We start from the raw sequence: 27,713 nt of genomic DNA, 5'->3' as shown, positions 1-27,713 counted from the left end.
GGCAACTGCACTTTCCCAGTTCACACTACGTGCTCTGCCTTCACCGCATCTCGCCGTGACCAGCAGTTATGGTTCTGATTCTCCTTCCATGGAAGTGAGGATGCATCCACGCGGCAACCTGATTTTTACCCAAGCTCCTCATTTTTAACTAAAGCAAAATATTAAATAAACTTAATATAGTAAATGTAATAATTATAAATATCCACGTATCCAGAAGTAATTTGATTTTGTTTTATTGCTTATATATGAATTGCGAAGTGAATTTTTACATTTTAAAAAAACTCACCTTGTTACATTTATTACATATATTGGCATGAATAAGACAAATGAGTTCCGTGTTCAGATAGGAGGAAGAGAAATGTTAATTGCTGGTGAAGTGTGGTATTATTCTAAAAGATAATGAGTTCAGAAGCATTAAGCGGTGTTTGTGTTGTGTGCATGGGCATGTGTGTGTGTATTCAGGTGAATTCCAATGACAGTCGAACTCTCTATAAGCACAAAGTCAACACAAATATAAGGAATGTTTATATGTTAGCTATTCAGTATAAAGGAAAAAAACAAAGCAAGTGTATGCAGCAAAAAGAGAATGACTAACAGTTTATTAAGAGTTTTAAATATCTACAAAAATATAGCCATATGGTGAACTTCAACAAATCCTAAACTTTCTGTCTCCAAACTGGCTAGAATACGGAACACACACCCATTACCTGGCAGGATGTCCTGCAATCTCCTGGAAAGGACAAACCAAAGAAAAGACCCACTTTTTGGGAATCATTATTAACAAGACCAGTTCAGTCATCTAGGACATATAGAAGTCTACTGTGATTTAAAAACAACAACAAGAAAAAAACCCTGCAAACCCCACATCAACAGTTTACAAACAGACCAAAAGAAAGGTGTGATCAACATTAATTCAAATGGTTTTCCTTTACATGCAATACATGCATTTCTTGTACCACAGAGAAACATGAAATTCTGTAAAGTTTGTTTGCATGAGTCCAACTGAATATAGATCTCCTTTACTTATACTATTCAATTATATATATTTTTCATACAAAAGCACACAGTGTTAATCTATAAAACGACATCCAAGTGGATGATGATTGTTTTTTTGCATGTCCCCCTGCTGAGATTTTGTTAAATGCACAAAAATTAATACACTTCTTTAAAAATACAGAAGAAGAAAAAAAGGGAAATAAAAAACAGAAAACTTGGCCTATTATATGACGACACATTTTACCCACTCAAGAGGCAAAGTTACAGTGACACCTACAAGAAGGCCATTCAACGCCTGCACTATCATTCTGAAACAAGGTCTTGCTTACCTACATTTAACATACTGCCCAGGAGGGCTGAGTATCATTTTATGGGTTTAAATGACTAGGCTATTTTGCAAGATGTTTCAAGATGCTGTACTTCATTTATTAAAAAAATCTGGGGTATGCTTGTTCTTTTGTTACTTCCTGACCTTTCTGTTTCTTGTACAGGTGCCTAATAATCATAATAATCATAAACTCAAACCTGCCATTCTCACTGTAGGTTCTCAAACAAAAACAAAAGATAAAAACTGAATTAGTGTTATTGCTAAGAATTTGTTTCTAGTGCAGTTTTGATTGTTGCTGTGGTCATAAAATAAAATGCAATGAAAATCTTTAAAAAAAAAACTGAATTAGTTTTTGAGCTTCAATTTTTGATATGTATATTGTTCTTTGTAAAAGGAAACTGAATCTGAAAAGGCAATACAATTATAAAGAGGTTATTCTATAAAAATGTCCTACGAGAATTTTGTAAGACTTGCAAAGAAAGTCATTCATGTTTGCTGTGTGATGGAATTCACTAAAATGTACATAATTTTGAGAAAACACTACAGGTCTCTGAGCACGTGTGTAGAGTACACATGTAACCTTGGGAACTTAAATCAACAGAAGCTCACAATGACGATCCGTAGCACGCTCGATTGCTAAAGCCATAGGCACTCTTTTCAAATGTAATACACCAAATCCTCAACAAATGTATACAACTGAACAGTTCAAATCTTACAAATTAAAAGTCCATTTGGAGAATTTTCTGACTACGAAGATTTTAAACAATGCATAATATAAAAATGTAAGTAATGTGCTTTTGATAGAACTCAAAATGTACACACTCTTCACAGGTGAACTAGTAGCTGTTTTAAAAGTCTTTTTTTCCTACACTAAATATAGATCTGATTTCATTAATGGAGCCACAGCAAAATACTACTATAATTTCAAAGTATAGTCTGTAAACGAATACATCTTATGATGTAAAAAAATATTGCACAGTTTGGTATGCCAAGAGTAAGCGCTAAGCTTCTCTCAAGTAGAATGGTCAAACTCTTGGCAGAAAACACAGTATTACAAGAACTAGACACTTTTAAGTATGGCGATTTTAGGGTTGGTCATATTGTGGGACTATTACTCAACAGATGTCTTATTACCATAAACAAGTTGAGGAATGCCTATCACATGTTGTTATAGATCACAACATCTAAAACGTGGGGACAACAAGCCACAGAACAGTTTTGCAGCCCCAAGATTAGCAATATATTTGTATGTATTTGCTTTTGCAGATAAACAAACACAAAAGCAATTCTATTTCTAAGCAGTTGTGCAGATGTTTAAGAAATACAGTAGACACTTCATACATCTTCAACCCTCTGGAGGCATATGTTTTAAAATTACATGTTTGTGAAAAGTTTAAAATATACTGCTTAACTGTGGAATGGGAGATCGATACATGTCCAACTTCAAAAGCCAACAGGAACGGCAAAAGAAATCCATCTTCTAAAGTATTCTAAATCATGGATGGCTCCACCATTTCTAATGTGGTGTGTGCCAAGCGTTTGGTTGAAGAGAAGTCTCACTGTTATTCTCAAGCATTATGTTAATACACATTAAGTAAACCCTGAAAACTCAGCGTGGCCTTCATTTTTCGGCTTTAGATCCTACGCTGAGGTCTTCATGAGCCACTCAGTACACACACAGATCTGGAAACTTCATCTCGTAGACTGGGATGGACTGGTACTGGGCATGCCCAGAAGTAATGGTCAGTGTTCCTGATGGACTGGGAGGAGGGCTGTAAGAGAGAACAAGCACGGTCAACAGGTTCACTGGAAAGCTGTTCATTTCACAGAACACTCTCCTAACTGCATGCAAACAGCTGAGTGAGACACCCAGCGTCGCTGCTGGCTAGCTACAAGGCTATGTGGGGCAAAAGATCACAGTGCTACCAAGCTGTTCTTAAGTCTGAACCAGACATTTTCTTTTGAGTATGTGTGTGTGTAATTTTTTATAATAGGATTACACTATACCATTCTGGTAAGCTTGCTCTGCTTCACTAGCAGAAAAATCTTTCCATACGTACACATATTGTCCTTTTTGCTGACAGCATGGTATTTCATTATGTGGATACACTGTAAGGGTATCTGATCTAATCCAGTGGATAAATGCAGGTTCATTTCCATTTTCCAGTATTATAAATAATATTCAGAGGTCTACTCTTATACACACATCATTTTATCCTGATTGTCTCTAGGTTTACAGTCTTACAAACACAATTTCTTAATCAAAGCATACTCAAATTTGACTTTGATATATATTGCCAGAATACTAGGAATTTATACATTCAACACTGGAGTATATTTGTTCTCTTTTTCTTCTTTTTTTTTTAAGTCTTTGCCAATCTGGCAGGCAAAAGGGGATTCATTCCTATTTTTATTTTTAATTTTTGGGTTACTACTAGTGCTACCTATCACAAAGATATCCACAAAAGATTAAGTATCCATTTTGTTTCTTTTAAAACAAATTGTCTATTTGAGTCCACTGCCTATATTTGTACTCAGATGTTTTTCTCTTATCAATATGGGAAACTAATTTTTTTTGTATGATATTAATGCGTTTCCACAATTGTACTATTTGAGTCTCAACCCTGTGTTTTGGGTTTTGTTTTGCCAAATGCTTAAAAATCTTACCAAAAAATCACTTATGATATCTTCTGACTAAAACTATAGATTCATCTGCAGAGAACTGGTGTCTTTAAGATACTAATTTTCTATTCAAAGCAAGGTGTGAGTTTTCATTTATGATGTATTCCTATGCATATTTCAGAGATTTATAGTTATTTTATATAAGTCATATTTAGTTCTTTGAGTTTGTTAGTGTTTTATGGTTATGAATCTATGGGAATACATTTTCATTACCATTCATATAGTAATGACTTTAATGTATGCACAAATATTAACTTCATATTAACTGTCTAACTGTAAACTGTTCTTAAGCTATTCAGTTGTTTCTATTTTCCTAATATATTATTCTATTTCTGGCAACTAATAATTATTTTGCAATCACCATTCCAATAGTTGTAATATCCCCCCCTTTTTTACTGAGGGATAATTTTCAGAGTGAAATGCACAGGTTTTAAGTATACTGTTTGACAAGAATTGACAAACATATACACTCGTGTGATCATACCCCAACAAAGATAATGAACATGTTCGTCATTCAAAAAAAGTTCCTTTGTGTCCCTAGTCAATTTCTCCCTACTCCCATATCCCCACACCCAACAACCATGTTCTGATTGCTATTGCTGACGATTAGTGTTGCTTGTTCCTGAATTTCATACAGTCTATACATATAGCCTGTAAGAATGGTCCATACAAGCTACACTCTTTTATGTCTGGTTTCTTTTGCTCAAGATGTTTTTTTAACAAAAAAAAAAAAAAAAAAGTGTTCCTTTTTATTGAATAGTATTTCACTATATTAAGAATATCACTATTTGTCTATTGTCTATCCACTCTCCTGTTGATGAACATTTGGTAATTATGAAAAAAGCTGCTATGACATTCATGTACGTATCTTTCTGTGAATGTAAGTTTTCATTTCTTTGGGTAAATAAATACTGAGAAATGGGATTACAGGATTAAGAGCAGGTATATGTTTAACTTTGTAAGAAACTGCTAAAATTTTACAAAGTGTTTGTACATTTTATATTCCTGTGAGCACTGTAGAGCGTTCTTCTATAATGTCCAATATACTATTAGGCTCATCCTATGAAATTTTTTCATGCACTGTATCACTCTGTTCTTGCATTATGAGCTGGTTCTTTTTTAGTTTCCTCTTCTCTCCTAAAACATGTGTATATTTCCCTTTAAATTCTTTAATGTACATGTGTGTGTATTTTTAGGTCCTTGTCTACTAATTCCAATAACTGGATCATCTGTGGGGCTGCTTACTCCCCTTACTGTATTTTCCTACTTCTTTGGATTCCTTATCATTTTCTTTATTGCACTAAGATCAAAGGGAATGAAAGGACAATGGAGACTGAAGTGTAAGAGTTTGTTCTGTTTCTTTTCTTGAGAAAACAAACCCTTTCCTCTGTCTGGTGGTTAGAGCGTAGGCAAATGAACAAGAGGAAATATATCAAACAAGAACAAAAAGCTCTGTATCATGTAAGCTATCCAGAACTCCTCCTTCCTAACTAGGTGACCTTGGATGAGTTACCTAACTTCTATGTGCCTCTGTTTCTATGCTTGCCAAGTAAAATTAATCACTACCCTTTTTAAAGGTCTGTTATAAACATTAAATGAAATAATGTACTTAGTATAGTGCCTAGAAAAGCAGAAGTGTTCAATAAATAATAACTATTAGTAGTAAGTGCTCAATAAATGCTATTAGTAGGCTTTGGAGTACCGATCAAAGAGAATTAGTCATAATCCTTATTCTAAAATATTCAATCCATATAGCCATGACGGTGTGACTAAATGTAACATGGTGGGTCCTAGCAACATTCCTTTTAAGAACAGAGTTATGGATTTGAATTTTTATTTTTCCACTCAGTAGCCGGATGACCTACAACAAGTTATTTCTCTAAAGCCTCAGTGTTTTTACCTAGAAAGCAAAAAAAAAATAGCATCTACCTATATTTTCAGGACTGTGGTGAGAATTAGCAAAAATAACAGATAGAAAACATGCAGAATAAGATCCATTATAAAATAGACCATAACTATTATAATTAACAGCACCAAGTAAGTAAATGCCCACAGCCATCAATTTTCTCTGAATCTAAGGTATATCACATATTGTGTATTATAGTCTGAATTTCTGTTCTGAAATTTTTTAAATGAGTAATTCTTAGCTTAGTGGGGGTGGCAGGCTTGGTGGGGAAATGCCTAGAATAAGAGGTGTACTGATGAAAACATGCCTTGCACAGGACAGCCGAAAAAAGAATGAACTAAAAAAGCAAGTGGACGACAACGTGTACCTGTCTCTCCTATTTACAGAATCCTGTGCTTGAAGCAAAACAGACTTAGCTCATCAGGTTAAAAATATAAAACATACAGCTGATGTATAAAAAAAACTCCAAAAGCACAGCTTCGAACTATGCCTCCTCCACTGTGCCACCTCAGACAAAGGCCAGCGTCCACACTGAGGTCACAGAAGGACGTGCATAAACACTTTCCCTAGAGGGAACCTGCTGTTGTCTCTCCCTCGGTCTTGTGCTTCCCTACTTCAGCACCAACAGACACAAGTATGTAACCACGTGTCCAAGTATGTTAGATGCCGTATGTTTGGGACATAAAGTTACAACAGGACTGCAATGGGATATGACTGAAGAAAGTTTAATGATTAAGTGAGCCATCTGCATAGGGAGAATCAGTCTTGCCCTGGAAAGAACCATGAGGTTGAACCATATAAAACTGCATTTTTTTTGCAAATGAAAATGGGTTAAATATGAGAAATTACCTGGTTAAACATATCATTAGAATGTGAGTCTTCTAAATTACCCAGATTTCCTTATCGGACCACATGGAAGGAAGGAATGATCTAAAAAGGAAAGCTAGGACAGCTAGGAGACACTTAGAAGCAATGCTATCAAGGTCTGTCCAAACAGAATAACCACCAAGACAGAGGCACCTCTGTGATCTTGTGTTTGCCCTAACTGAAAACCACTATTACTTCAACATGATCAGCCACAAATCTACATGGGGGTTTAACAATTTCTATTTTGTTGTTATTTTATCACTGTTGTAGTAATAAAATCCTTACCGTATGGTGAGTTCCAGTATTTGAGCAAGTCTATCATGAAGCAAATTTGCCTACAAGGAGAAAAAAAAAATGTTTAAGAATGGATTTTTTTATTTCCCAAATATCCATCTGTACTAATGCAAATGCAATTTAAAGGACAAAGCATAAGTGCAACCACGAAGCTGATGGTACAGAGCGCTTTCATGTTTTGGCTTCCTCTGTCCCATCCACTGGAATTTAATGTCAAGTTTCTCTTCCACTTCCTAGCTCACTGGGAGAAACAAACCAAGAGACACATAAAACCAGAGACCCATAGCCAAGTCCCTGACACCCACTACACAAGAAGTACCACAGCAGCAATGATCCTCAACATTCAGTCCAGGAGCTTCCTTCTCCATCGACCTGTACTACACACACAGATCACCGAGGCCTCCCAGCCAGGCCACCAGGGTTTTCAGTCCCCACCTGATACATTCCCGTGTGTTCTGTGGATCTGCACGAAGCGTGGAACCTACCAACTAATGACCAAGAAGATGTCCACAAAATCAAACTCTTCCCACATCCCCTTTACTATTTGTTCACTTACTTTGGATTCACACTGTGCTGCTATTTCTTCAAAAGGTGCTTTCTGGAATTTCTCTATCACAAGACGCCTCTTTTCCTTTTCCTGTTCTTCTGTTCCACTGGTATCTATATAAATGTTTACAAAGACCCATTAAAGGGATTACAGATTTTCACAGAACCTTGCCATGACCATAAAAGCAAACACTCTATAAATCAAAAATAAAGGTTATTTATAGGACTAGGTTTAAAAGGAAAAAAGCAAAAGACTGAACATCCCTGACATGTCTATAAGGCTAGAGAGCAGATACACAAAACATTTTTTTAATCTAAGGGTTAAAGCTACATAGTACAAGATCCTTTCTCAAAGACCACCTTTGTCTCTCTTCCCAAAAAGCAGGAGAATGACAACTTCCTGCAAGCCAAACAACCTCAAGACCCCACCTGAAAGATGATTCTTGTATGAATACTCATGCCTCGGTACATGAGATACTAAATTAAAAGTCTGCTGAACTTGATACTGAATGGCACAGCGGAAATACAGAGCAGCCATTTGGAACGTATTGTTTCAGACTTTTGCATTTATTTCCAGTTTGAAAAGACATGTTTTATCTTAAAATGATGTGTGGCCTGACCAAAGTTTGTGAGATAGTAAAATAAATAAATGCCCGTTACATCTGCTTAAGAATATGGAAAAAGGCCCGATTTATGGCTTGTTAATGGTCTACCGCAACCCCCCAGCAATTCTTCAGGTTGTTTTGTTTTTTTGTTTGTTTTTTTTCCTGGTCAAGAATTTCACAGGATAAAATACACGGTGTTCTACGTTCTTTAACCCAGGCTGCTTTTCAGGTAGACAAACTGTAGGTTACAATTAGCTAGTTTTAAAAAGTGGAAATAGAAATAGCAGGTAGAAAGGAAACAGGCTTTTACAGATTTTTCCTTTGAAACTGTGGCAGGTTAAAATAATTGAAGAATTTATACACTTCTGAATGACTAACAGAGACTTATGATCACCTCTCTGTTGTTCACTAGAACAGGGTAAGCAGCTCAAATGGCCAGAGGCCGGGCGGGACACATAAATGTTTACATTAGGTCAGGTAAAAGCAGTAGGAAATAAGGGAACGTGGGCAAGATGAGGTAGATACACCCTGGTCTTATGTCAATTTCTGAAGATACTTCAAACTAAATTTGGCCTGTAAGCAGCAAGTCTGTTTGCCATGCATTAGGCAGTTCTCAAGCTTTTTGGTTTCAAGAGTCCTTTCCTTTACATCCTTGAAAGTTATGAAAAAACCAAATCGTTATATCCACTGATACTTTCCATATTACAACATAAAACTGAGGAACTTTAAAAACATTTAATTCCTTTAAAAATAATTCATTTTAAAATTATGACACCATTATATGTTAACATAAATAACATTTCTTTAATGAAAAAATGACCATACTTTCCAAAGTGAAAAAACTCAGTGAAGAGAATGGCATTGCTTTGTATTTCTACAAATCTCTTTAATGTCTTGGCCTAATAGAAGGCAGCTGGATTCTACCTGCAAATGCATCCAAACCACTGCAGTGTGTTATTCTGGTTGAAGTATATAAAGAGGTATGTACTGGGGGAAAGAGTATTTTAATAGCCTTTCACAGAACTGTGGGTATTTTTTTCTTGGACATTACAACACAATTTGAAAAGTGGTAGTTTTGTTAAAAGTTAGCTGCAATACGAAATTTTAAATCTTACTAATAAACTTTTTGTAACTGGTTATGGTAAAATCCATTGGTCTATTTTACACTTTGAATAATCTTTATGCATGATTTTGTAACATCATGCAATAGTCATGTGGAATACTGATCCAGTGATTTATGCAGGTCCTCTAAATGTAGACATGTTTCATTATACAAGATTTTTAAAATCTATTTGGTAGTTACTACCACTGATCTCATTAGAAGCGTCTAAATATTTGGGTGCTGTCAAACTCACAACAGCAGACAAAAGTCAAAATTTTATTTTGTTCAAAGTGCAAATTTTATCATTAGAAGCAAATACAGTGAGGATGGTTTTGTTTTTCCTCTTAAAGTCACAGCTTTGTTTCATTTATTTTCCAGAAAATGCCTACCAAATACCACAGGTTTTCTGTCAGTCTTTTTTTCTTTCTTTTTGAAATAAAAATGGTGTTCCTTATAAAAATCGACCAGTTCAGGGGCGCCTGGGTGGCTCGTTCGGTTAAGCAGCCCACTCTTGACTTCGGCTCAGGTCATGATCTCAGGGTCATGGGACTGAGACCCGTGTTGGGCTCCGTGCTTGGCAGGGAGTCTGCTTGAGATTCTCTCTCTCCCTCCCTCTGCCCCTCCCCCCACCGACTTGTGCACTCTCTCTCTAAATCTTTAAAAAAAAATCAGCTAGTTCAGCTTGCAAATCAAGGCAATCAAAGAAGTGCTTTATGTGTACTTCCCAAAGATACGTACCCATGGGTTGAGATTTAATAAAATAATTTACAGTAAGAGCATTCCTAAATAAAATCTCATTTTAAAGTAACTGTGTGTGTGTGGTACTAAGGAGTACGATCACTGCTAGACTAGTGTGGTGCTATGGTCTCCGTCATTCCTGTTATCTGACGTAGTACAAAGGCTAACAGCGTAAAGACACTGTTAGGTGAAAATATGTTTTGCATGAAGGATCCCTTGAAAGAGCCACCACAGGCTACTGAGGGATCCACAGACACACTGTGAGAACCACTGTCCTAGACTGTAAATTTCTCGACATGTCCTATCCTGTTGTTACTGTTATTTTTAAGTAGGCTCCATGCCCAACATGGGGCTTAAACTCACAACCCTGAGATTAAGAGTCACATGCTCCACCAACTGAGCCAGCCACGCACCCGATGACATGTCCTATTAATCTTTAAACGTCTCAAAATATATTGCATATAATGGATGTTCAAAATTGCTTACTGAATTCAATTAATTTTATTTTGGTAAATTTGACATTGTATTACAATAATTCAAAAATCCTCTAATGGATTAAGCCAAAAAAGGTCAGATTTTACTTCATGGATGATGGGTGCTAGAGCACTCCACTTTCCTTGATACTAATTTTTTTCTTCTAACAGCTCTGAAAAGATGAGAGCCCATTTCCACCCTATATTGCTTTACCAGTTAGAAAAACTGAGAACAAGGTATCATTAGCCTAGCAGTAATTTATATCAATACTTAATTGAAAGAACCGTTTTAAAATTTTAAAAAAGAGGCAAATCATACAAAACTTATTTCCATAAGGGACAAAGGAGAAAAAAAATCAGAGTAATATTTTATGCAAAGTAAAAAGATTACAGTCAGTCAACTGTGGGTACGAAATCTGGCATCAGCATTTACTTGCTATGTGATCTCAGAAGAGTTTGGTAATTTCTCTGCACCGATGATCTCACCGATAAAACAGCAAGAGTTAACATGGTCCTCTCTCATGCCTACCTGCTAACAATCTCAGCCAGCTCCTTTCTCCTGCCCCATTAGAAACACGCCTCTAATCACACTACTGTGTGCCTGTTAGGTTACTCAATTTATTCAGAATTTTCATCCCCCCATGTCCTACAAAAGGAAGCATGCTATTTCTCCTAAGAAGTTGGAGCAGCCTGCAGGTTGGCTACCAAATAAGTGTGGCATTAAAATATACTGACGTGCTTTCTTAATTCTAGGACAGTCACTGTACAGAGCAGAACTACCTCTGATAAGACAGGACAAGTATAAGTCTAAAAAACAGCTGGGGGGCGCCTGGGTGGTTCAGTTGTTAAGCATCTGCCTTCGGCTCAGGTCATGATCCCGGGGTCCTGGGATCAAGCCCCACATCGGGCTCCCTGCTCAGTGGGAAGCCTGCTTCTCCCTCTCCCACTCCCCCTGCTTATGTTCCCTCTCTCACTGTATCTCTGTCAAATAAATAAGTAAAAAATCTTTAAGAAAAATAAATAAAAAATAAAAAACACAGCTGAATAAATCACTTACAGATCTACACACAAATGCCATGCTGCTTCTGTTTATTCTGGCCACCTCATCAAGTACTAAGACAGAGATAAGCTAGCAAATCATTAGGAGAGTTAACAAAAATCTCACCAATTGCTTTCTTCAATGCTTCAAAGGTGATTTCTTCAGTGTTACTAACCTAGAGAAAAGTGATTTTAAGTAAAATAAAGAGTTAAGAAAGGTCAATATAAATAACACCTTCCCCTAGTTACAAGTCATCTAAGAACTTTTATAGTTGTTTTTCTTCTCTGTGCTGGCTGGATTTGTGATTATCCTCCACAGTATCCCATAATCTCCCCTTCCTCCTCGGTACCCGTGGCCTACTGCAGGGATTAATGCTAGGCTGCCAGGATCAGCATCCTGTAGGCAACCCAACCACCACTGAGTTACAGAACTCCATCTCCACTCACGGAGTGTGCAACAGGCCTGAGGCCCACTGACTGAACTAGGCTTCCCTAAGTGAACAGTGCTTTGAGAGAGTCAAGGCAGAGAAAAGAACGTCAATACAGTTCAGTTATGTAATACATGAAAACTAAGTATACTCTACACCCTCTATAATTTTGGTGCCATATACAGTTTACAAATAAAAAATAAACTGAAAACTTTAAATGGTTTAGAAGCAAGAATCACCACTACTTTGGGAAGTGTTCAAATGAGTACAATTAACATCTTAAAACATTCATATTCTGGGTCTTCTAAGGTCAACCACCTACACTTATTTTCCAGAAATACCTTTTAATAAGAAGCTTCCCCCATTTCTTGCTTTGAGATATATAAAAGGCATGAAATCAATTGCTTTATGATAAAAAATCAGTAATACTTTTTACGGCACCAGCACATTTTCAGGGGGAGCAATAACACCCAGTTACTATAGTATCTCTGAATAGAAGTTATGAAATGATACCTGAGTACTTGCCTGGGCCTCTGGTCATCCCTAATTTTAGCTCATGAGCTTCTTTTGCTAAGTCTAAGGCAGCAAGACTAACGAAAGCAAGACTTCATGCTTTGCACCTTAACTTCTCTGTAATACAAAGGCTTTAGCTGGAAATCAAGCAGCAAGCGTTCCACTACCTCAGTTTTTCTACTGAGGGTTCATATTTCTAGTTGAAGTCAGATTAAACTTGGGAATCTTCGGTTGCTTTGTTCTAGATATTTGGAGCAGATATACAGGATTAGGCTCTGGCTCATTAATTATTTGTACCTAGCAGCAGTCTAGTACCTCAATGAAAAAAACCCACTGTCGTTCTTACAACTGGTGAGGAGTTTTAGACTTCTGAGAAGCAACTACAGTACAGGGAAAAGAACACAGAAGAACTACGAGGCCAGCCTCCTTGTTACATATAACTGTGAATTATTACCTATTTGATCCCTGGTAAGTGAGAAGTTAAAGTCCTTTATTCCAAGAACTCTTCTCTCTTGGTTCTTGTTTTCCCTAATTCGGATGATCCTGATAGAGTCACTCTGCCCCTCTCCTTTCTTGTTTTTAACCTCCTTTCTCGGACTCCCTTTTAGTTACTTCTTGGACCTGCCCATCCTGCTCCGGAACAGGCTACTGCTCTCTTGTCCCCTACCTTATCTCCAGCCTGGCTACTGCAGGTCCTCCTTACCCAAACTGTAGACTAGTAAAAGGATCTACTAGATGGCCTCTCTACCTCCGGTCCCTTCTTTTCAGTTCAGCCTAGCCACGCTTCTGAGATTCCTTTCATGAAAGCATAGCCGTGATAATGACACTGCCCAAATTTCAGGGTTTCCCTACTTCCTACCAAATCACACACAAAGCCCTCAGGCAGGTGACAAAACCTTCTATAATTTGGCTTCAATCTTGTTTCCCACTCTTTCCTTTTGTGAATCCTATTTAAAAAGGAAAAAAAGACCAACTGCTTTATATTAGTGTTCAACAATTCCTATTTTTCATACAGTGTAGCTACTAAGTACAAGCCACCTATTTCATTCGGTGCCCAACCAAACTACAGTCTATTTGCCTCTCTAGAACACCAGTTGTGTGTTCTGGAGAAATGGTGCAAAGGCACCAGGCTCGAGGAGTTTCAACACTCCTTTTACTCTTGATGACTTTTGCCTTATTCATGATCTACAGCTCTAACCTAGACTGTACAACACCCTTGAGCCTACATAAAATGTGTTTGTCTTCTTCCAATCAGACTAGTTGTTATGTTACTTCCGCTGATATCTTACTAATTTTATAGCACCTAGCAGAGCAGCTTCCGACTCATATTATACTAGACTTGTTTTGTTAGCACACATGCAAGTTTCTTTATTCGTTTATGGGAAAAGGCAGGAGTGTGTAAAACAAAGATCTGTTATTTATCCTAGAATAAATGACAATTCTTTTTAGCCAACCAGTGACTTAATTTTGTACAAAGAAAAATTCAATATGCACTGAAAATGTAATATGTATAGCCTCCCATTCATTCCCCCAAATAATTAAGCACTATTACCTTTTAGAAAGAAGAACTGAGTGGTGATTATTCATTAGACTACAGTAACAATTTGAGTTATATCTATGGAAAACATAAGTTTGCTATGATCTCATCTAAACATTCTGACTTTAAAAATATATATAAGCTCTAAAAGCAGATATTGGATATATCTGAGGATTAACTGGGATTATGTATATAAAATTTCAAATAATTTTTATCAAATACAAGAGTACTGTTTTTTAAATGAGTAATTCTCTTATTTGACTGTTAGCAAATATACTTATTCATAGTTTGATATTTTGTTACATCATTAATTGGTGAGCACTTAATTGACGTGTATTTCTCCTTTCCATGCTATGAAATTAATTAGTTCCAGTCTAGAGGGTAATGTTATTTTGTCTTCTGGTTTTTGAACAGTCATTCCTAATACGCAAAATCAGATTCCATAATGGTAAATGAGTTTGAAACACCAATGTGCTCAGGTAAATCTTATAAGAAACTGTACTTAACTTTTCAAATGCTTGGTGTGCAGCATATTTGACTTAGGACTTACAGCAAAGAAAAAACAGGGTCTTTAACAAGTTAACAAATGTATTAATGGACTTTTAATTGCAAAATGTATGTTTAAGAATCTTCTTCCTATAGTTAAGTCTTTATACAATGCAAATATTTTCTTTAGTTCTTTTTGTCCCGGAATGATAAAATGTTTTTATCAAAATAGATTGATTTCTTTGCAACACCTTGAAGTGCTATATGTATATATATATATTTTTTTAAATAAAAATGGTTAACAAAAAGAGAATGGGATACCACTCAATAAAATTTACTGCACTCTTGATAAAGTGTATAAACCAAGGCTTTAGATTAATTTTCCCCCAAAAGGTAACAGCAACAAATTCATAATCATTAAAATACAGAGCTAGCACAATACCCTCCTGACCAGTAAAAAAGTATATACGTTAAGATGGCTTTCAAGAGGTGAATTTAAACAGGAAGATGATTTTTCTTGAGCTTTAAACTGGCAAGAAACTACACCCACTCTATTTCAAAATGAACACTAACTGCCTCTTAACTACTCTTGACACACTGCTGATAATTTCTTAATGAAACTGACTGGTTCTACTTAATGGGGAGTGGAACACCATAAAAGATGTAAGCTAATTGGCTGGAACTGGCCACCAAAAAGTTCAATTCCTGAAGACTGACAGGGATTGGGGGGGGGGGGGAGCGCTGTGACAGCATGAATTCAGGCAAATTCCTTCCCCTTTTCTTAGATGGATAATCTCTTAATTATTTATACTGTACCATGAGAAATAATGAAAAACCTAGGAAGGCAAACAACAGATAAACTCCAAGGAGGAGGATGACATCCTGGTATTTCAGCATTTTTACTTGACCATCAAAAAATTCTCTGGTGATTTGTGCAGAGTAAGTCTTAGACAATACTGGCTGTTTTCTTCTTCCTAAAGCTCAGGATACACTTCTGTGTTCTATTGAAACAGGAGGAGAGCATCAAATCTCTGACCCTTCAAGTCAGTCACAGTTCTTAAAGAGTACACGGGGCACTGATACAGTGTAGCCGACATTAAAGCCATTATAGTTACTATCAAAGGATAAAAAAGTTTCCCTCCCAGCTGAGGCTTTGAAACCTTCCACACAGTACTTGCCTTCACATGAGATTGTACAGTTCCCTTTATTCTCCTAATTCGTTTCATAAATCTTTAAAAATAAATAGAATTTGGAGCACCTCCCAATTTAATAACAGGCCTTACATAACATTTCTGATAAAAACTTAGTTCTGTTTCACAGTTCCTTTTATTACACTAAATTACAATGTAAAGCTTAATGACCTCATAACACACAATGTTAAGTTTATGTATCTTTACTGAGAGCTGACATGAGTTTAGTAAAATAAAAAATAAGCTCAAGGCTAAATCAGATTAATGTCTACTAATAGCACTGTCGATATGGGGATAATTTAGAGTTATATTTGCTCCTGTTTGAAAGCATGGAGGGGCAAAAAGTTATTTTAAATTGATACCCATCTCAAGAAAGTACTCTGCCATACACTTTCAGCAACTTACCACATCATCAGAAGGAATGCTGTTGGGTAAAATATCCACCTGAATGGATACGGTGTCCACAATACTTTTTCTTCTAGAAAGTCGATCTTCATCTAAAATCAAAATGGTTTTTTCCACCATTACTTGCTAGTTAGAAATGGTATATCATTTAAAAACTCTACCTATTTCAGATTTCAAAAAATCTCAGAAAATAAACAGTTGTCTTTTTTGCTCTTTCTAAATGTATGAAGCATTGTGTTCTCAGACTTTTAAATTTTATCAAGCAGATAAAAAAAAAAAAAAACTGATGGGGTGAACTAAAGTTAACAGTTTTATTTTCCAAAAAGGGGCATTCAGAGCAGCAACATTACCATTACCCTAATAGTTTAATAAAAAACAAAAGTCAACACTAAAAGGAGGAATTACATAATCTAAATTGAATACATTCATTTTTACTGAACACTCACAATGTTGCCCTTATATCTCTCATTTCTCCCCTGAACAGTGAAAGCTGCACTAACTATGGATCTAGCTCAGGAACCCATGTCTGCAAGTGTTTACCATGCACCACATTTGTGGACTGAAAGGATCTGCTGCTTCAGTCAATAGCTCCTTCTCCACCCTTTCCAGCCATTCAACTCCACCGGCTCCTCACCTATCCGGAAAAACCTACCCTTCACTTCAGTGCCTACTTTCTCCCCACTTTGGCAAACATGCTTGGTCTGAACCAACTGCTGTAATCTGTCACTACCTACTCTTAACCCCTGAAGTTATAATCCTGCCCTTAACCACTCTTCTCAAAAGAGTGTCTTCCCACCCAGTAAGTTCAACAGCTATCCCTAGGCCCATTTTAGCTTAACCGTTTCGTGGAAATTTGAATTTTTTTTTATTATAATCTCCCCCCACACATTTTTTTCTACTTCGATTTTCTCCTTCGGCATTCAATAAATCTATAAAGTGATTAGACACCATGTTAGGTGTTAGGGACAGACTGCTGAATGTAGTCCATACGAGCTTACAGTCTAACAGATAAGACCCAAAATAAACAAATAGTTACAGAAATAATGAAGCACAATGGAGAAGGACAGGGTGCAAGGAGAACAACTAATAGTTATGGTTTCATCCAAAAAAAATGAAGCCACTTTATGTATTCCAATACATAGAATTAGAGGTTTATTCAACCACAGTTGAACTGGACAAGTATATTTTCTCTTCTGAGCTCCAGTTCAGTATTTCCAATTTCCTATTAGTCAGTTCTATTCAACATGTTCTAAACCCAATTTTAACATCTCTAATAAACCATCTTTATGTCACACTGCCCTATTTATTTTCAAGAGGGCCATCATTAAAATTCTGCATCTTTTTTGCCTGAATTCTTAGGATAGCTTCCTACCTGATCTCTCCCTTTTATACTGCTAATAGTGTTATTTTGAAAGTAAATCATTTTTAGTCTTAATTATAATTTTAAAACAAATACAGCCCACGCACTGATACAGAGCTTCCCAAGCTTTTACAGTTGGGTTTAGAACATGTCAGAGTAAAATGGAAGAGGCTGCTCACACTGTAGGCTCTGACTGCCCCAGCCACAACCCATTTACTAGAAGGGCTAAGGAGATCAATATCCAGACACATCTGAAATGTTCCCAAAAGCAGCTGGGAAGCTCAGGTCTAGAATCTATGTCTGACAGCACAGTCACTTCATAATCTGGCAACACCCCATCTCTCTAATCCTATTTTATACATACTGTGATTTTCTTCTACGGAAAGAGTCAAGAATAAAGAACCACAAGAAGGCCAGCACAGATGAAGAAACTGGTTTCTTACTGACCACTTCTACTCCATGGTAGCCTTCCATGGTGGTAATTGAAGCTGGTGATCAAATACGGTTGTTCACCCTCTTTCTAGGCAGCAAGTAGGACTGCAATTCCAGCTTCTCTGTGGTTTAGAGGGACTATGCAACTAGTTCTGGCCAATAAAGAACAAGCAGCATTCTAGAGAGCAGCTGCTCCATCAGCTTGGATTCCAGATATGGATGCTATGAAGTTATGCACAGTTAATTTGAGCAACAAATCTTTACTGCTTTAAACCACTAAGAACCGGGTGCCTGGGTGGCTCAGATGGTTAAGCGTCTGCCTTCGGCTCAGGTCATGATCCCGGGGTCCTGGGATCGAGTCCCGCATCGGGCTCTCTGCTCCTTGGGAGCCTGCTTCTCCCTCTGCCTCTCTCTCTCTCTCTCTCTGTCTCTCATGAATAAATAAATAAAATCTTTAAAAAAAAAAAAACCCCACTAAGAACCTATGATTATTATCACAACTTAACTTAGCCAGGGTTAAACCTTGGCACTACTGATCTTTTGGGCCAGATAATTCTTGTGGTGGGGGGGTTTTCCGTGTATTGCAGGATGTTTAGCTTCTACCCACTAGCAACCAGTAGGGCCTACCCCACCTCTCCTTGCCCCACAGTGGTGATAACTAAAAATGTCTCCAGGATAGACAAGTATTTCCTGGCATGGGCAAAATCACCCTCAGATGAGAATCACCGACCCAGTCCATCCTCACCAGTAATAGCCCCTTCTACAATATTCCCTATATGCCACCATCATATCATAAGTTTCTTAAAACACTAACCACATCACTCCACAAAGCCACCCACTTCTTGATGAATTAAAAAGCCATTCTGGGGTCTCTGGTCAGATCTACCAACAGTAACTTCAACTGCTCCCTAATTTATCTAATGTTCAAGTAAAATGTGCTGTTTTCCAATCTCTGAGCGTGCTCTGGCCTCCTGCCTTCCATGCTTTTCTAGAAACAGAAACCCCTACTGGAAACACTTTATTTCTTGTCCTTCTTTACATCCTCCCACTATACAAATTTTCACATCTTCTAAGGCCTAAATGAATATTACATCACTTCCTTAAAATTTTAAATATTACTCCATTTATTTTTACTTATCCCTCTTTCTTTCAGATACAAAAACTTACTATCACAGTTATGATTGATCTTCCCCATCACCCTTCCATCAACGGCACCCTTCAAACATTTCTTGGGCCTTGTACTAAGACATGTAACTTAATGCCTTATCTCGGTTATCACAGCAGGAATTCAGTGACAAACTCTGCTTTGCACCTACCACGCAGGATTCACTCGGGTTCTGCTGTAAGAAGGCTGCAGGTACGGATGAATACATACTCAACTGTGACACATCAATACAGATTGCGCTGCTACGGTTTTCAGACTGAAAATACCCCATCTCCTGCTTGTGGCTATGACTACGACCTAGACATTGTATTCTTTTTCTTCACGATCATGTGCTTTGATATAAATTACCAAACATAATGACATCAATAGAACTGCTACAAAGTAGTATGTGGTCATCACTGCTGACTTGCTTTTACCTTCTAAGCTGGTCAGCTGTCAAGACCTCATCAGAACTCAAAATGAGGAATAGCAGCCTGTTTCTCACAAAAAAACCCATAAAGGATTTCTAGGCTAACATACAAAGGCTGATGGGGAGCACAGTAAAGTCAGCTTTAAGTCGAAGATAAAAATAAAAAGGGAAGAGAGGCGTGAGGGCAGGGAAGGAATCACTGGATGGCAAAAACCAATGAGAACATAGTCCAGAGGGAGCTGATTTAAGATTAAAAAATTTTAAAGGGAAGAAAATAAAACGTAATGGGAAACTCTAATGTTATGTTCTCAGAACTTTATTCTTTTGACCTATACAATCACGTGCTTACAGGTGACTGCAGAAAAGCCCAGGTACAACTCTAATCAGATATCATGGACATCTACACGAAAGTAAGGTTTCTAAAACAGAGCTTACGGAGATAATGCCCCTGGTCCCTGTGGGCCACCTGCGTCTGTTCCTGACCTGCTCTTCCAAGCTTACTGAAAGCAGCCTCACTGCAGCCTCCACGGACTACACCGTCCTGCTGTCTAGAGAACGTCCCTGTCACCATCTCAGTGTCTGATATAGTGATACACTGGTCTCTGGGAAGACCGCTGCTTTCCATCCTCAAGATGGGCTGGGGTCGTCCCAGACACTGCTTGCTGTGCCCTCGTCACTTTCCCATCCCTCCTCCTGCTCTGCTTCCTGTGTCTGCTATTCATTCACAATGGTGACCATCGTCTCTCCTTATTGTTTCTAACTAGGACTTGGGAGTTTAGAAGCAATTCTTAGACAGAGCTATGCTCACTACAACCTCTGAACTCCCACACAAAACCCATCTGTGACTCTTAACTGCCTACAGGGCACCCTACATGGTTGCTCACTGTCAAAGATACTCAGCAAGAGGCTGATTCCCTAAACTAGCCACTTTTTCCTATTCATTTCTGTGAATAAAAACTCCTTTCTGTCATCCAAGATCCAAAACAACGTATAGACAGTTACATCTAAAATGTGCATCTTTTTCTTTCTTCAATTAAACCCAGTCATATCACCCAACTCTCCAAAAAAAAAAAAAAAAAAAAAAAACAAAAGCAACTGAAGCAGCAAATACACTCCACTCTTACCCTCAGTGGTGTGCCATCCATCCACCCAAGCATCCAAGGCAGAAACCAAGACAAATCTTTGGCTTTCTCCTTGTCCCCTCATGCCAATCAACTGCTTATAAATTCTTTCTTGTAGGTTTTTCTAGAATCCACCCACTTCTCTGTATTCTCACTTAGTGCAGGCCATGGTCCTCTCTCCTGGAAATTACTGACGAGCATTCTAAATGGGTGCTCCATCTCCACTATGCTGTAATACCACCACAGTAATACTTGTACAATGCCTAACCCTGTTTAAAATCACTCACTGACTCCCCAATGCTTGCAGAATAGTGCAAAATATGCAACCTGTGTTTACAATTCCCAACCCTACTCCTCTGATTCAGTCCAAGTACACTAACTTCATACTAATTCCCTGAAGAATCACGTTCTTGCCTATGTCCCTTCTTTCACACATGCCATCACACTTCTGAAGAAAACACTTGCCTCACACCTGCTTCAGGTTCAGCCCAGGAATTGTTCCCTTTGGAAGACATCCCTGGCCCACCAAACCTGGACCACCAAATGCTCTCCTAGCTGCTGCCTGGGACCCCAAACTTCTCTGATCATAGCCCTGAAGGTCTGCTGTAACTGTCCAGTTATTTGTCCTGTTCGAGACAAATTGTATAATGAATTAGCTTCTTTGCTATGCATCTGGAATAAAACTGGTAAAACGCCATCATGGGGGGAACTGAGAAAATAGTCACTCAAATCATCTTCTGTGCTTTGTGGTCCAGATGAAGAACCCAGTTGAGAAAGACTATCAATTCTGTGAAAGTAGGGACTTCTACCTATTTTCTTCATTTTTGCTTCTGTTTGCATTGAAGCTGGAACTGTAAATACTCATAAACATTTAACTATACAAGTTTACTACAGCCACTGACACTTCTGATTGATCTAGCTGATTGATCTATTACGGTACCCCCTCATGGAGGAGTATTTAGCACATGCCTAGACCTACACTATTCACTCAAGTTCTAGGTGGATTTGAGATTAAAGAAAAATGCTATAACCACCTTATATTTAGGGCCCACTTACTATATGTCAGTCACCAACAGTTCAATAACTTTTAGGCAGACCATTTCTTCTTTCTTTAGAACCAACTACCATTATATTTTAATCATGTGTCCGCCTTCTCCACCAGATTTTAATCCTTAACATCTTTCTACCCTCAAAACCACACCAATTTTTGGTAAATAGTAGGCAGTCAGTCAAGGTTTATGGAATACATGAAAGAAACAATCTGGATCAGTAGGGATGACTGAACAATCTTTATGTACATGGGAAACAGTAGTGTTACCTACTGAAATTATTTAATTTCCACCTCATTATTCTCATTTGTAAACAAAGATAATGCTACCTACTTCACCAAACCTTTAAGGATTAAATGAGAAAATGAATACAAGTGCTTATCTCAGTGACTGGAACAGAGTTAATGCACACTAAATGGCTGCTAATATTTTCATGATGATAGGTATATGCATGATACACAGCAAACTAAGTATGTTTTGCGTTTTCTTTTGATATATTCTTCTTAAATCCCTGATTTTTTTAAATGAATATCTGATGGTTACACAGCAAAAAAAATTTTTAATAACCAATTGATTATACCATAAAGCATCACTGCATCTTCAAACTCTGCATTAAGGCAGGGCATACATGCCATAAACTGGTTCTAAACTATCAAAGTTTTTATAAATCAGAAAAACCTTATTCACACTGAGGGATTTCTATGCAGTTACATAAATTAAATATATACTGAAATATTCAGAATTCTTCCAGTCAATGATAGAGAGGCATTAAGAATGAGAATACATCTATTGGGGGGGGGGGGGGGAGCAAACCATCTGTTAAAAAAAACAAGTACCATAATTTTCATTAAAAATTGTTACTTGTTAAGAGTCCCATCTGTTAAAAGAGTTAAAGGAACAGGGTAAAAGGAAACAACAAAGGTGAAAATATACTATGGTTACTGGGAAGGGAAATAACCACTGAACTTACTACTACATAAAATATACGGGCCACTGGCTCCATTTCTAAAAGGCAAATTTTATTAAGCTATTTTCCTAGAGGACAGGTGAGGGAAGGGCAGGCCAAACTGACACTTGGATTTACCTTTGTGCTTGTGCCTGGGTTTATGAGGTTTTTTGCCTGAAGGAAAGAGAGCTAAATCCAAATTATAAGAATGAAATATTTTTAAGGTCTTTTTTAAAAAATGTTTTAAATTACAAAACTGTACCACTGTTATATCCCCAAGGAATTCATGAGGTATAGAACTTTCATAGCGTAGAATGTAAAAGAAAATGCAAAAGCATTCATTAACATCTCAGAGGATTACGAACTATCACTGTAATAAATGTGTATGTTTTGGATCCACATTATAAAAAAGATAGCTATTTACAAAGATTGTGCTATTTTTAGTGATTAATCCAGAAAACTGCCTAAGTCAAACAATTCTCATATAGAACAAAGGTGTCCCCAAAGCAAGAAGTAGTTCTTCTGCCAAATTTAATACTTATATGATCATCAAATGACAATGAAGGCGCAGAACAGAGACACTTTGATTTTAGTTGTTAAACACTAAATGCAAGACACCATGCAGTTTTGCCTTAAAAACAACAGAATTACTTGAGGCAATGAAGAGAACGGAAAGAAATACATGGTGCACAGAGGAAAACACATTCTTAACTTAAAAGGTCTGAAGACTTTTTTTACAAAGCAGTCAGCGCTTCCAATGACAGCAGTTACCTGCCTCATTCAGCTCAGTAGTCACAAATCACTCATTAAACAACTTACATATATTTCCATAAGCCAAACACAATATGGGTTAATGAAGAAAGATACCCATGGGTTCCTCTGTTTGAAGTACAATAATATGTTAAGTATAATACTAACAATCACTTAAAGACTCCATTTGTTCATGATAAAATCATAAGAGATTTACTAAAAGGTTTTCAAGAGCAAAATTTAAGTGAAAGTAAAACCTAAGCATTTGAAAAACTGTGGTAAAGTAAGTATACAAACAATGAATTTTCATTGCTAACTGTGTTAATGGAAAAATTACCGAAACATCATCACCAGAGTTAGAGTTCCAATTACCCTCCTCTTACCTGTGACTTGGGGTACATACGGTACCGACAACCTCTCAACACTATAGCCGCTTCCGCCTAGTGACTCTGCAATCTTGTTGGTCAAAAAGTATAAATTTTTGTCATGCTTCTCTAAAGATTTTGGAAGCCTGTCAGGTTGATCATAACAAAAGTCATTCAGCATTATTTAAATTACTGAGCAAAAATAAGTTAACATGCAGGCATGCTAGATCCAAGCCTAAATATAAATATAAACACAACTTAAACTGTAATTAGTGATAGAAAAATCAGTGTATTTTTGGTGACCAATCTGACTATAAAAACACATGGTATGTGGTCCCATATGTTAAGCATTCTGCTGTGAATCCTTCTCCAATAACGTTCCAATGGGGAAGTCAGCCTTAATTATTCTGTGGGTATTCACACATTAAATGATGAAGAGGACTAAATTCAGCTTTAACCTAATTAAAACTCTGAGAGAAGAAAAATCAAACTGTAGCTCAGCGATTGCTAATGAAACACCTATCAAAGTGATAGGAAGCACCAGCCCAATCACATAAAAAGGTCCACTTTCTTCTCAAACTGTCTGACATTATTTTATGCTGATGCTTCCAATATTACACTGCTTTTACAGCTCCAAAGTCTGAATAAAGTATTGTTCACATATATGTTCTTATTTTAAGAGCAAGGGAGAAGGAAGGGTATAACACTGTTTTTCTTAATACACTCTCTGTCCCACAATTTTGTGAGTACTGTTAGCTATGAGTGCTGAAAGTCTTGAATAGGATACTGTATTCTCTTAAGGAAATGCTTATTTATATATGAGAACATGCTATATTTGAGATATACCTCCATACTAAAAAGAGGTAAGATATATTTTTTTCATCAAAGATTGACTCTGTGTGTGCATGAGTCTACACTTATACTGTACAAGAACTTTTATAGCAAGGGAAAGAAGTCACATGCATTAAATGACAGAAATACGAAATACACGAAAATAGCCTAACAGTTTACTCCTTTGTAATCATCACTGAAAGGTTTCTCAAGCCAGTGCCCTTTCCTTAAAATGTAAAGAATTAACATACATGCACTTATCTCTGAAAATATGCTCTGGTAGAAAATAAGGGGCTTCCATAGTTCGAATTTCAATAACCTGAAAAATATCCAAAAACAAAAGAAAAAAATCAAAAACCTCACTCCTCAGGACCTGGCTCTGAAAATTTGGAAAACCAAAAACACTGAAATTAAACATTTGGAAAGATACCAGCACTTTATTTTGGAATTTAAGCTATGTTTAGAGCACACAAGCAGGGTTCATTTTATTTTCACATTTATTATTTTAAAAATCCAGAAGGTAACAAAACTGTAACAATAAAATAATACATGTAATAAAAAAACAATGATGTACCGCATCTGATTGAACCTACGACAAAAGGATAAGAACACCTCGAGTGCCACTGCGTTGGAAACCCCTTGACAAAGCCCAAGGCCGTGGGCACTCTCACTCTTCTGTAGCACGTGCCTGAGGTCTCAACGTACTTCTGAGGTCAGGCTCCTCTGCACCGTGAGCAACTTAGAGAGGGGGGCACTCTACTTTTGTAGCATTTGTATCTCTAAGGGCAGGCATCAGGTAGTCAACCACTTGTCTAACGAATGAATGAGTTTTATTTCTTAGAATGCACTAAAAGCCTGCATTTTAGCATGGACTGAGAGATGTGCTTCCAATTTCAGAAAAATGAGGCTCTCCTTGACCAGTATCTTTAAAGAATAAAAATTACATTGGACTTCCTCTGCCAGGTAAGTTAGAGGCTCTGAAACTCATATTAAATTGCGTAAGTAGCTATTTAATGACTTATTGCTGACAAAAGCTGAATATAGTTGAATGACAAGACAAATCTCTAACAAATGTTTTCCTTCAACCTTTGAGACCTGGCTCAAGTAGACTGATTTAAAACAATAACTAAAATCGTATAAAACAGTGTAACTAAAAATAATTTAGATACTAAGATTCATAATGGCTTAAAAGGAAAACAATTATATATTAGAATTCACATGACATTCTAGAAGAAAACCATGCATTCTACTTGACCACTATACAAAAAAATTCTATTAAAGCAACAGGCATCAAGGAAAAGTATAAACACTAGCTGTAGTTTTAGTTTAGTTTCAGTTAAGTCACTACTGAAAAAGTGATGCATACTTTTACAGCATTATCTTTGTAATTTGATACTCAAATCATCAAAATTAAAAATAATCAGCAGTCCAGAGGAAAATCAGCCATTTTTATATAAAAATCAAGTCGAAGGACTTTTCCAAACATCTTACCTTGCTAACATGTTGGCAAAATGCAGGGACAGCGATCATCTGACTTACAAAGTTGAGGTACGCCGCAACCAGCGCCATGATCCCACAGCGATGGAACATGGGCAAATTATCCTCATTGATAATCGCACTGTCCTTTAATAAAAAAACAAACACAGCTTGTGACAGATAAAGGTCTTATGCTCCATTAGTGTTTTCTCTATGATTATACGGAAAAACCGCAGGTCGTTTGGAGTGACAACAAAACTGTTACCTTTTAAGAAGTTGTTTTTTAAAGAATTCTGAAAGGAGAATAAATGTCCATTTACAGGAGAGTTCAATCTCTCGAATAGCTCTTTCTTAGGAAAGTCTTTTGGGGGGTGGAGGGGATACACAAATACACACATACGTGTGTGTGTGTGTGTGTGCGTATATATATGCGCACACGTACCCATATGTATCTTACACTAAAATATATCTGATACATATTCCCATCACACACTGTCCTTTGCACACTCCAATGAGACAGCTACATATGTAATGACTATGTAACGACCCTCTTCCCCACTAGACTTAAGACTATGGGTGGAGGGGCCATGCTGCCCCCCTTCACAGTATTCTCAAGTTTCTGAGTAAATGTGGCACACTGCGGATGCTCACTCAATATTTGTTAAAAGAATGAGTATGACCATAACTTGGAGTATTTTTTATTTAAAACTAGAAACCTCCCTTTTAAAATTCATGTCCTTGGATAAAGGCAACAGCAACACCACTTTAAAGATGGTGTCTAGTTCATTAAAAAAAAAAAAAAGTTTTCCTCACTGAAAGATTATGAAAGCATACCTGTAAAGCAATGGCTAATCGAATGAGATCAATAACCACGTCTTCATTGGCCAATTCAATAGTTATAAGAGCAAGAGAAGTATAAAGTAGCTCATAGTTTTTCTGAACATTGTCTTCCTCTTTACAGCCCAAATATATGTGGCGATACAGTTGCTGCCCATTCTGAGAAGGGAAGCGACAAAGGAAAAAGATGATTTTGCTTAAAAGTAGTACAGGCAGATTTCATATGCATTTAACCTCCTAAAAGGTGGTCTTATCACCTAACACGGAAGAGAAACTTAAGCTAATAACCAGAGGGTCAAACTGTATTACAATTATCAACATCAACAAGTATGCTGATATACAACTACCAGCTAAGATAGAGTTTAAGCATGAACCAGAAATAAAAACAGCAGCTAAGAAAGAGTACCAGTGTAAACAACGAGATGCTTTTAGTGATAATCTGAAAACACAAAAGCAAGTTATAGCCTGATTCGGGAAAAGGCTGAAATGGCTGACAGAGTTACGGGAGATACTTCTGCAATACAGCCTTGGCAATGATTAAAAAAAAAAGAAAAGAAAAGAAAAAAAAAACATTTGGCTAAGGGGAAATATACTCAGGCTTTCTCGCCTTTGGAGGCAATCTCCTGTGAGGTAGGTTAGGAGCTGTCCAAGGAAGAGCATCTGCAGGTTCCACTACACTTTGGTGTGGAGTGACCAAAGGCAAGCCGAGGGAAGAGGTTACAGAAACACTCCAGGGACTGCAAAAGGTTTCCCCCTAAACCAAACTAATCTCAATATGTTAATACAGAATGGAAAAGCTTTTCCTATCTAAAGCATTCCTGAGTATAGGTTCAGCTGC

The 27,713-nt window shown here is 37.1% G+C and overlaps 1 protein-coding gene across 4 annotated transcripts in view; it reads right to left on the bottom strand.

Moving 5' to 3' along the window:
• Positions 1-571: 571 nt before the first annotated feature.
• Positions 572-27,713, bottom strand: part of EFR3A (EFR3 homolog A) — a 114,871-nt gene continuing 87,729 nt past the window's right edge. For 3 of the 4 annotated variants that reach the window (XM_035011959.1, XM_035011962.1, XM_035011961.1), the window contains 9 exons: positions 26,873-27,034; positions 26,054-26,185; positions 24,814-24,881; positions 23,750-23,877; positions 16,135-16,226; positions 11,703-11,751; positions 7,630-7,733; positions 7,065-7,114; positions 572-3,096 (listed from right to left, as the gene is read on the bottom strand). In XM_035011959.1, the coding sequence (XP_034867850.1) occupies positions 2,991-3,096; positions 7,065-7,114; positions 7,630-7,733; positions 11,703-11,751; positions 16,135-16,226; positions 23,750-23,877; positions 24,814-24,881; positions 26,054-26,185; positions 26,873-27,034 (891 nt within the window). In that variant the 3' untranslated portion in view covers positions 572-2,990. Of the gene's footprint in view, positions 3,097-7,064; positions 7,115-7,629; positions 7,734-11,702; positions 11,752-12,338; positions 12,758-15,355; positions 15,541-16,134; positions 16,227-23,749; positions 23,878-24,813; positions 24,882-26,053; positions 26,186-26,872; positions 27,035-27,713 lie in introns of those variants that run through there. The other variant, XR_004680585.1, reaches the window with a different exon arrangement.

Source organism: Mirounga leonina, unplaced genomic scaffold (genome assembly GCF_011800145.1).
Source record: "Mirounga leonina isolate KUSES-001 unplaced genomic scaffold, KU_Mleo_1.0 Mir_165, whole genome shotgun sequence".
Lineage (NCBI taxonomy): Eukaryota > Metazoa > Chordata > Mammalia > Carnivora > Phocidae > Mirounga > Mirounga leonina.
The sequence above is the reverse complement of the archived record's forward strand: the minus strand, read 5'-3'. Positions and strand labels throughout refer to the sequence as shown.